Raw genomic sequence first — 10,977 nt, 5'->3', positions numbered from 1 at the left:
ATAAAATTTCATGTGTTTTTTGGCTTTTAATCAGTGAATCATCTGCCTTTTCTTCCTCAATGCATATTTACAAATTTATTTAATCAAATGAATCTAAAATGAATCTTGACTTTACACCAATAAATATCTTTTAACTTTAACCTATGCACATTTTCTATGAATTACAATGAGTTAACATCAACCTATGTATGTTTCCTTTCCTCTGCATAATTGTATTTAACCTTCATGTATGACAGTATTTCAAAAATGCCTCAAAATCTGTAAGATGTAAACATGTATACATGTGTAAAAACTAAAAAATATTTATTTTATACCATAAGCTTTAAATTAAATAGGTTCTCACATGAGGCCCTGGTTCAGTTATTACACGCTAATTAGGAGCAACTCAATATTTACTTGCCAGCAATTTTATATCTTAGATTTTTGAAGTTCAGTAATGGACACTTTGAATTTGCTTTAATGAGTACAAAGGTTTGCCAATCAGAACCATTTCTTAAACAGCCTCCTGGGACCATTGAATTAATGTTTAGTGTATAGCACTTATTTTCTATAAAATGTATGGATAAACATGCACCAACAATCTTTCTGCAGTAAGTAGAAAGCATATACATGTAAAGAAAATATTGCTTATAAGTAAGAGAGTTTGGCTTATTTGTATTATATTGTAATACAGGTTATTGGATTGTCCAGTTAGCATACCTTTGCCATGGCCCTGTAGGAAGAGAGTGAACTGTGGTAGCCAAAAATCAGAAAGGATTTGTTGCCAACAAATGTCAAAGCATTTCAGTCTTCAAGAAAATTCTATTGCAGATCCCAAAGGGATCATTTTGGGGAAAAAGAAAAGCAGCATGGTTGAAAGATTGTAGAATCATCAAAGGGATTTTGGGCTATCTCAAAAGAGCTAAAAACAAACACAATGGGTTTTTAACCCTTTTCAGGTACTTGCAGCCCATCTCATTTGTAATCAACATAACCAATAAGTCTTCCCCTCCCTTTCTCCTCCCACTAATTTTAATCCTAGATCATTCTATGCATCCTAGATTGCTCTGTTGATGCACAAACCCTTATGCCTTTTAATTTGCTAGGGTGAAAAGGAAAATCAGTCTCTGAAAAGAGGAAAGGGGTGATTTTAGTGATGAGTGGATAGGGTGGCAATTCAGTGGGAAAACAAATGCATTGCACATACTAATACTAGTAAACTGCATTTCTTACTCCAAGTACACCAGCAGAAAATTCTCTGAAATCCTAAAGGGCCACTGGTCAATCAGCCTAAACTAAGAATGCTGGATTAGATACACCCATGGCCAGGTTCAATATAAACCAGTTTCCTTAATTTCTACAGAATTGAAAATTGGCATTATGTGTGTCCTGTGTGACTTGGGAATTTAAAAGATCAGGATTTATATGCTTAGACAATACTAATAAAAATATAGCAAATCTAAAAAACATGCCTGAGTTTTTTTGATGGCTTCTTGAAGAGCCAAATGCTTCTGGATTCCTCTATGCTCCCAGTATCTTCCAGAACAGGTTCCAATTCAATGCCTCTATGGGAATCATTTAAAAAGCCTTCCCACACAGAGCTAATTTGTGATCAAAAAAGCAACTTCTTGTGCTTGAATGGAACCTCCCACAAGGAGCTTGCTGGCTCCATATAGGAGTGCAAATATTAAATGAGGGTTGGAAATGTATTTTAATTGACTCCCGCCAAAAGCAAACAATGTTTCATCTTGGAGATGGTGTAGCAGTTTTTTGGATACTTTGCAATCAACTACCTTGGGAAGAATATATTGAGGCTATTCATTTCATTAGTGCCAATAATCGAACTGCAAATAAAACTAGGTAAGTCCGGGCAACATACACAAACTCAAAAGTTCGGACTTGCGGAATTTATTTGATTTATTTATTTGATTTGTCAATCATTTACAAGATAATAGGTATAAGAATAAACATGAGTATGAATGAAATAGGTACGAATAAATGGGGACAGCAGGAAACCACACTCCACTCAGCCCCTTCTCTAAAACCGTTGGGAGTGCAGTTTCCCCACGTTTAAACGTCTGAAGGTACGGAAAGCCGAATGGCGCGTTAAAAGAACGCTGCGACACTCCCGCTGGCGCACAAGCCCAGGAGGCAAAGGCGTCGCTCTTTTTGGGAAAGCCACCGCCTTTACCCACATGGCGTTCTCCTTCCGAAACTAGTTAGAGACAGCTCTTTCCTTCCCGATTGGTCAAAACACCCGCACAGGCGCAGAAGGCAAAGTGACGTTCCCGACAGGCTGCGGACGAGTAGGGTACGGGACGTTCGGATGGGAAGGGGGGGGGAAAGGAAGAGTCGGTGAGGTAGGGGGAGGGACTTGAAGCCGCGCGTGCGGGGAGCGTGCATTGCTGTTTCTCCGCGTCTCTTTCCCCGCCCCGCCCCCCTCTAGGGTTCGGAGCGCTCTTAGTCGAGCGCGCACGCAGCCACCTGCGCGCGCGGATGTCAAGTGGCACGCACGAGCGAAAGGCGTGCGCGCGTAGGGACCCCGCCTCCGTCTCGAGAGCACGAAGCGCGCTGTTGAGGCGCAAAAAAACCCCACCAAACCAACCTGAGGGAAGGTCGCCGCTCCGTTCTTCTTTTCGCCTTCCCCGCTTATAAGGCAGCCTTCGGCAGCGGCGGTGGCTCCCGGAGTACTCTCCCGACCCCGGGCTATGACCTGCCTCCCAAGCTACCTGAGTGGCGGCAGTCCCGGTGCCACCCTTCGCGCCTTGCTCAAATCTTTACGGCGGCAACCGCCGCCAAGGAGGCAGCTCGCCGTCCCGCGCGTCCGCTTGGCTGAGCCCTCGGCTTCTTCCTTCGCCGCCGCCACAGCTGGACTCCCCCTGCGTTGCCCGTCGCTGGCGGGAGAAGGGTCGTCGCCGTCGTTTTCGTCTTCGTCGCCGCCCTCCTTTCCCCTTCCTTCTCCTTCCCCTTCGCGGCGGTGCCTCGGCTCCGGCGGCCGCTCCAGCTTTTCCTCCAAGGCCGACAGCGCCTTCCGCCCATCCCGGGTAGTGGTGGTGGCCAAGACGACCCGTTACGAGTTCGAGCAGCAGCGGTACCGCTATGCGGGGCTCTCCGAAGAGGATCTCAAGCAGCTGGTGAGCGGCGGCGGCGCCTCGAGTGGGCTTTTCCCCGCGGGGAAAGGAGACGCAGGAGCCTAGAGGCGGTGGGGGGGGGGGTTGCAGGTGTGGGGGGGCATTTTTTGGTGGTTTCTCACACCCCCTCCAGGTGTCCCAGGTTGCGGGACCGAGGGAGAACTCCAACGTACCTGGCCGGCCTCAGGTGAGGAAGGCTGCCTTAAAGGCTTCACAGACCTGGTCCTTGCACCATTTGAAAACTTAAGAGAAACTTAGTGGACAATCTCTGGTTGGTCTGTGCCTCTCTTTTTTATGGCAGGGGTCTTGGAGCAGGGGGAAAAAGGGGGCTTTATAATGTGTGCATATGTAGGTGGTGCAGCTATTTTAATAAAGGTTTGATTTGAATTTGGAAGTTTTTATTCAGGTTGCCTTGAGTTCCAGGGGGAAGAAAAGTGGGCTATTGGAGAGCAAGAGTTCCAAACCAAGTATCGTTGTTTAACATCCTAGACTCCAGAGCAGTGGTTCCCAACCTTTTTTCGGCCATGCCCCATCTAAGCTTCTTTAAAATTCTGATGTCCCCCCCCCCCAACATATAATTCTTACTTTACTTAAAAAGTGAAGTCTACTCATGCAGAGGAAGCCTAAAAGGCCATTAACTTAGTTTAAACAAGGTTCAAATTCCCCCCATTAAAAATCAAATGGCCCCCTTGGGAACCACTGCTCTATAGCCAGATTCAGTTATTGTGGAATCAACAGTCCCTGGTCAACTCCATTGGCTGTGTTTGAAGAAATTTACAAAAGTTACACCAAAACAGATCTCAACATTGGTGTAAGATTTGTTCTCTTGAAGGTAGTACATCCAGATCTTGCTTTTCCATAGGCCTTGATATACACATAAGTATGATTAGAAAGCATAGAGATAAAACCAATAAATCTATTTCATATACTGCCTGGTGATTGAATATGGAGGCTGATCCAGTAGACCTTGGGTTACAAGAAAGAAAGTTGGGCTACATATGTTCTTCTCGCGTACTCATTTTCTTTAACCAGTTTACAGTTAATACATAAGAAGTTATGTTTTAATCAATATATTGTAGCCGGTACTTAAATCAGATGACTTTACAATGTAATTACATAATTCAGGGAAGAGACAATTATAATTTATCTGTTCTCAGTTACACAGAGCAGCAACAGTTGACAAAGAAGTACCAGTCCCCTTTTTACTGTAAGGTTTGGTTACTAAACTTTTTTTATTGTCCAAGAAATATCAATTAGAAATAGCACCTACCCACTTTCAAGCAGTTCATTGGTCTTGCTATAAATGTTACAGTACTGTCTTCTGATGTTTTGGAATGCCAGGTTTCAGAATTCAGTTATGATGATTGATTGATACAGTAATTCTGAGATTACTGTATGACGGGTCATTTAGGGAAGACTGTTGAAGCACATGGGTTTGCCTCATCCTTCTATTCAGAGTTGTACAGTAGGCTGTAACTATTTTGGGCAATATTTAGAACAATTTCAAAGGATCAAATTAAGTTCTATTTAGTTGGTCATTATGTTCCTGTAAACCAGTGGTTCTCAACCTGTGGGTCGGGACCCCTTTGAGGGTCGAATAACCCTTTCATAGGGGTCGGCTAAGACCACCGGAAAACACATATTTTCGATGGTCTTAGGAACAGAGACACCAATTTTATGGTTGGGGGTCACCACAACATGAGGAACTGTATTAAAGGGTCGTAGTATTGGGAAGGTTGAGAACCACTGCTGTAAACAGAACAAGTAAATAGCAGTTACTTGTTCCAGAGCAACTGGCCGTTAGAAGCATACAAGCCTTGATAATAGAAATAGCTTTTATGACTGATACTAATTAGCATACTTGTTCTCCATTAAGTTGATGAATTCCATTCAGCCATCAATGCATCTTCTAAGGAATTATATTCTTTCATAGTATTAAAATTATGTAAATGAACAGCTAAAGATAAGCAGTTAAGCAATAACATGGAACATTACATTCTTCAGATGTTCAATTTTTAATCATGTTTTTGGCTGTTCAGTCTTCAATAATCTAGAAGATTTAAGTGTGTTTGATTTCAACTTCTATCACTTCCAGGCAGTACTCCAGACTGGAGAATCTTGGCTTGATACTTCAGTTATCTATTTTAGTTGTTAATTCTTCATTCTTAAGCATGCTGAAATTATGGTACCTTTTTTAAAATGCTTATGTGAAATGCAATGTCAGCCATTCTGATTAATTTTAAATATATGCATACTGTAAAGCATAAAGTAAATAAGTAAATATCAGTGAAATAAAATGAGAGCCAGTTTGATCTAGATCAGGGGTGTCCAAACTTGGGAACTTTAAGACTTGTGGACTTCAACTCCCAGAATTCCCCAGCCAGCTGGCTGGGGAATTCTGGGAGTTGAAGTCCACAAGTCTTAAAAGTTCCCAAGTTTGGACACCCCTGATCTAGAGGTTAAGGCACCAGACTAGAAACCAGGAGACGGAGTTCTTGTTCTGTCTTAAGCTTGAACGCTGGCTGGGTGACCTTGAGCCAGTCACTCTCTCAGCCCACAATGACTGGCTTAGGTAACAATTCCTGGCTTGTTGGTCAATTCCTGATCAACCAATGGATCATCATTTGTTTGATCCAGAAAAAGCAGATCCTGTACTTGGGGGGAGGGGGGGATCTAAGAAGAAAAAATATGAATGAGATAAAATAAGACCTTAAAAACAATTCAATTTCAGTTCTTTTACATCTCCCAGATCTGTCCTGGGCATCCTGTAATATTTTGAAGTGGACTAGATGAATGCAGACAGAAATAATATATTCCACCAAAAGCATTTGTTTTGCTCCTGGGTAAACTTTTTTTTTAGTTCCGTTCCCATTCAATCCAGCTTACTTTTTCTTGGCAGCAGTTTTTTTTAGAGCCATGTGGATGTATTGTTTACAGTTGCTAGACTACTGTTCCCCCCCTCCCCCAAACTTCAAAACAGTTTCTCCAGAATAAGTAGCTTACTGTAGAGCAGTACTTTCACACAATCATCAGTGATTTGTTGTTGGGGAATAGAGTAGAGCCAGATTTTGTCCATGGAACATAGTACTGTTAAGCTCTTACTTCTCATTCAAGTCTTGCTCTGTTTTTCAGATGGCAGCAGTGGCGGTTCCTTAAAGTGGTGTCACTGTGCTGATTCTGATCTTATATGCAGAGGGTGCTTTGATTGTGGAAGCAACGCTCCCTGATCACTTGTATTCATTCTGTTAATTAGCAAAACATTTCAGTCTTTTCCCAAGGATTTAGAAATGTTGGTACTCATTTGAAACACTTTTGTCTATTCAGTAGCGATAAAATAGTTACTAAATAACTTCTTTAAACACTGTTATGGTTTTTGCTTCTTTCTATTGTATTTATCCTAAACGAAAATGACCCTGAATTTGAAACAAAAGGGAGATTAGATAGAAAAATATTAGAAACACAGGCAGAAATTATTTGCAAAGCTCACACTTCCCCACTTCGTCAGTCAGTTTAACCAACTCGTGTGTGTGTGTGTGTGTGTGCGCGCGCATCTACATACACGCACACACAAGTTATTGACAAATAAACTTAACAGCTAGTGAAATAAAACAAGATAACTTGTGTTTTTTAGTTGCTCCAGTTTTGCTGAAATGTTCATTTCGAGTGTCTAAGAAATTGGAACTAGATAAAGTTGGCAATTTACCATAGATGAAGAATTGTTTCTGACAGTCATAGAAATAATTTCCCTCTCTTTCTTGCAGTTCTTTAGGCACCCTTAATATTTATTCAGGGCAGTAGGCTAATAATCAATTTTAATCTTTACCTAGAATAATTAATATTTAAGGGGTTTTTGTAACCCAGTTATGATTACACTTCAGTATCACTAAGAAAATAAATTGTAGACTAGAATATAAAGACTGAAACATATATATAATTATCTTTTGCAGTCTTTTTTTTCCTGGAATGTAATTTTGGTAGGACATTCTTAACCCGATGAGATTGGCTTTGTTGACTTTTTCAGAGTCCCTGGAAAAGTCTCTGATAGTGAGTATTTACGACATGTTCTGATAGCATTATCCAAAGGTCAGACATTTGGAGACATTAGCTTTAGTTAAAGAAACATTTTCAGTGAACTAAATTAGTTTCATTATATGACTGGATTGAAACATTGTCTTTTGATATATGTAGTTAATAGGTGTTAATGGGATGGAGATATATATATATATATATATATATATATATATATATATATATATATATATATATATATATATATATATATATATATATATATATATATATATATATATATATATATATATATATATATATATATATATACACAAAGTAAACTTGGAAAGAAAGAAAAGTAAAGGTGAAAAACGAAAAAATGAAATATAAAGAAAAGAAACATATAAAGAAATTAGTTCCACTCCTCATCACAAGTATAAACAAATTTGATAGCTCTTCACTGTAAAATTGAACATATCTCTTCCTCCTATAACCATTCCTTATTTATAAGCAAATCCATAAAAACATCAACTTTTCAGTAGATTATTTTTTTGGAAGGATGTCACACATCAGACTCTAGAATCAGAACAGGTAAAATGCCTCATATTAAACTGTGTTGTCATTAAATAGAGCAGAGTTGAACATTTCAGTTAGCTCGGATAAGGAGTTCACTTGCAATGTGACTTATGTACATATGAGTTTATTGTGAAACTAAGATATAGCAGCAGTTGTGCCATTCTAATTATGACCTGGTGTGAAGGTCTTTTACTTTAGACTTCTGATATACATATTTTGAAAGGTTTTGAAAGTCCTGATTTTTTTTTAAAAAAAATAGCATGGTATTTCAAAATTCCTGGAGGTAAATAACACACACAGCATTCACAATGTAATATGTGGGTTACATTCATTGAGAAGTGCTCTGAGCAGGGATTACTATAGAAATATTATGTATCTTTTTCATTATTTCTGACCAACTGTAGTCAGGTATATTGAGTAATTTTGTAAAGAGTTGATGTTTTAATTCCTTTTTGATTCATTATTGTATTAACTTGACTGCTTAATTAAAATGAAATGAAATGAAATATAGCATTGTTTCCTCTAGCTTTTTGCTGGCCATATACTCACTTCATTGTGAATTTATAATGTACACAAGTTGTATATTAAGAATCTACCGTAGTTTATCTCTATACATGCAGCATTGACTATATTCAGACAATACTCTTTCAGTTTAGTCAGTCAAATACTTGTAGTTCTGTGTATCTTTCAAAATATGTCCAATTAACTAAATAGTCTGACAATGAATACAGACAATGCAGCCAAAATTTTGAGGGCTGTAGAGAATTGTAATGAAGTGGTTATTGAAAATAGTGCCTATTAAAATATGGCTGATTCTGTTTTCCCACTTGTTTTATATTTTCATTGATTTACTAGGTTTATTTTAAATTCTATTTTCTGTTTGGTTACCGTGATTGAAATAATTCAAATGTGTGATTACACAACAGCTTTGGAGCTCTTCCAATTTGTTGACAGCCCTATTCATGTAATTGGGTCACATGTGATTTTGTGTATTACTTACTAGATAGTAGAAAATGCAAAAGTTATTGCAACTATTCCTTTGTAATGATAAAACTATGGGGTGGTTTTATGAGAGATAGACGTAATCCACTACTCCTCTCTACAGGATGGGAAGTCTATAAGAATGATCTGTCCAAGAGATTAATAGACTGTTCTCAGAGAATTATTTTATACTAGTATTAAAACCCTGGTCATTAGGAATATAGAGATGATCCAAGTAACTGACATTATTGTTCTAGGTTGTATTTTTCAATGTAATCCTTATTTAAGTAGTGTCATATTAACTGAAACTGAGGAAAAATGAAGTCAGAAAATAAAATTCAGAGTAAAAATATCATCTTTAACTGGGAAATGGTAGATGATAGCTTCCTAATAAGCAGAATATAAAGCTCACTCGAAATCATGGCTTCATTTCCTATTTTGCTTTGAAGTTATTAGCCATTGTTTCTTGGTTTGAGATGGGTTAAGATGGGAAACCTATGTGGGAGTCCGATGTGAGGCAGTTATTTGTAGATGGCATAGTGATCAGTTCATTAAGATAACATTTGATTAACACAGTTAATGCTTATATATAAAGTCTGTAGGCTTATAGCTTAAAATGGTAATGTGTTGCAAATTCTTACACTATTTTTTAATTTTAAAATATTTTTAACTGATGTACTTGTTTCAATTAGTGGAAAAATAATTTTTAAGTTTCTAATTCTTTGCATTCTATCTTTTTAAATGCCTGCGTTATTTCAATTTGTTTTTCCAATTTTCTCTTTCACAGCTTGCATTAAAAGGATCTAATTATAGTGGTCTATTAGAGCGACATCGGATTCATACCAAAAATGTGGAACATATTGTAACTAGTCTAAGGTAAGGGTACATATCAAGAATTTTGATTATAATTGAAATAATGTCAGTGAACAGAGCATCTGAACATTTATATGTTATTCTTATATTTCCTGTTTTAAAAATATTACATAATGACTCTGATCCAATAGTGCAGTCCTCTAGAGTAGAGTAGTCCTCTACTTACAACTATAATTGAGCTGGAATTACAGTCATAAGTCATGCCAATTGTTAATCAGGTCACCACATGGCCACTCTCGGTTTTACAACTTTTTTTGCAGTAATTGTTAAGCAAATCCATTGTTCACAAGGAGTGTTTTTTGCCAGAAACGAGAAGTAAACACCGATTTTCAGCAAAAAAAAACCTCATATATTGTGGTCACAAGAACATGGGATATTGCAAACAGCCATAAATACTTGCTGGTTCCTGAGCATCTAAAATGTGATCACATCTAAAGCTATAATGTGGGAGTTGGGAAGGTTGCCTTCAAGTCAGTCTTGATTCCTGGTGGCTGCTTGCACAAGTTCCTGTAGCTTTCTTGGCAAGCAGTTTGCCATGGCTTTTTTTCTAGGCCTTAGAAACTGGCCCAAAGTCATGTAGCTGGCTTTGCACATACATTAGGGCTCATGGTCTCTCGGTTTCTAGGCTGGAGCCTTAGCCACTACACCAAACTGAGCCTTAGCCACTACACCTAATTTGAACTGCCAACATGACTGTGGGATACTGCAAACAGCCATAAATGCAGGCTGATTGTTGAGCACCCAAAATACAATCACATGGCTGCAAGGATGTGTGTGACCATTAGAACTCCAAATTCGGATTATAAGCTATGCTGGGGAGGTCAGTCGTAACTTCAAACAGTCGCTAAAGAACTTGTTGTAAATCAAGGACTACTTGTATATGAACACTGAAGCAAATTGGATTTAGCTTCAAAAGATACTTCTGAGTGGATGGGAATACAAATGTAACAGATGCAATATCTTAAAGCAGAAATGTCTTTGCTGAGATCCTGCATGCTTTGAAACACTCTGCAGATAAAATCTGAAGTCCTAATAGATAATTTTGCTCTTTGTTTCTTGTTATGTATAGTAATACGTCTGTTTTTATTGTTGTTATCCCTTTGAGTCAGTGTTGACTCCTGGTGCTTTCTTGGCAAGATTTTTCTAAAGTGGGTTGCTATTGCCTCTTCCTAGGAATGAGAGCTAAAGCAAGGCTAGAATTCATGGCATCCTTATTTCCAGCCTGGTGCCTTAACCACTATACCAAACTGGTTCCTAATTTTTTCTTATTCCAATTGGGTTCACCTTAATAAAGCAGCAACAAAAATTCTGATACTGTTGTATAATCCTTACAGACACATAGATTACATGGATTTAACATGTGAGAGAGTTGAATGCAATAAGTGGATATTTTCACGCAAACGATAACTCAGCCTGATGTATTGAT

General features: G+C 38.4%; 1 protein-coding gene across 2 annotated transcripts in view; it reads left to right on the top strand.

Moving 5' to 3' along the window:
• Nucleotides 1–2,394: 2,394 nt before the first annotated feature.
• Nucleotides 2,395–10,977, top strand: part of NADK2 (NAD kinase 2, mitochondrial) — a 28,688-nt gene continuing 20,105 nt past the window's right edge. Inside the window, exons 1-2 of one of the 2 annotated variants that reach the window (XM_081942206.1) lie at nucleotides 2,395–3,113; nucleotides 9,466–9,554. In XM_081942206.1, the coding sequence (XP_081798332.1) occupies nucleotides 2,688–3,113; nucleotides 9,466–9,554 (515 nt within the window). In that variant the 5' untranslated portion in view covers nucleotides 2,395–2,687. The remainder of the gene's footprint in view (nucleotides 3,114–9,465; nucleotides 9,555–10,977) is intronic. The other variant, XM_081942207.1, reaches the window with a different exon arrangement.

This window comes from Natrix helvetica, assembly GCF_964273705.1.
Source record: "Natrix helvetica genome assembly, chromosome: 2".
Taxonomy (NCBI): domain Eukaryota; kingdom Metazoa; phylum Chordata; class Lepidosauria; order Squamata; family Natricidae; genus Natrix; species Natrix helvetica.
The sequence above is the reverse complement of the archived record's forward strand: the minus strand, read 5'-3'. Positions and strand labels throughout refer to the sequence as shown.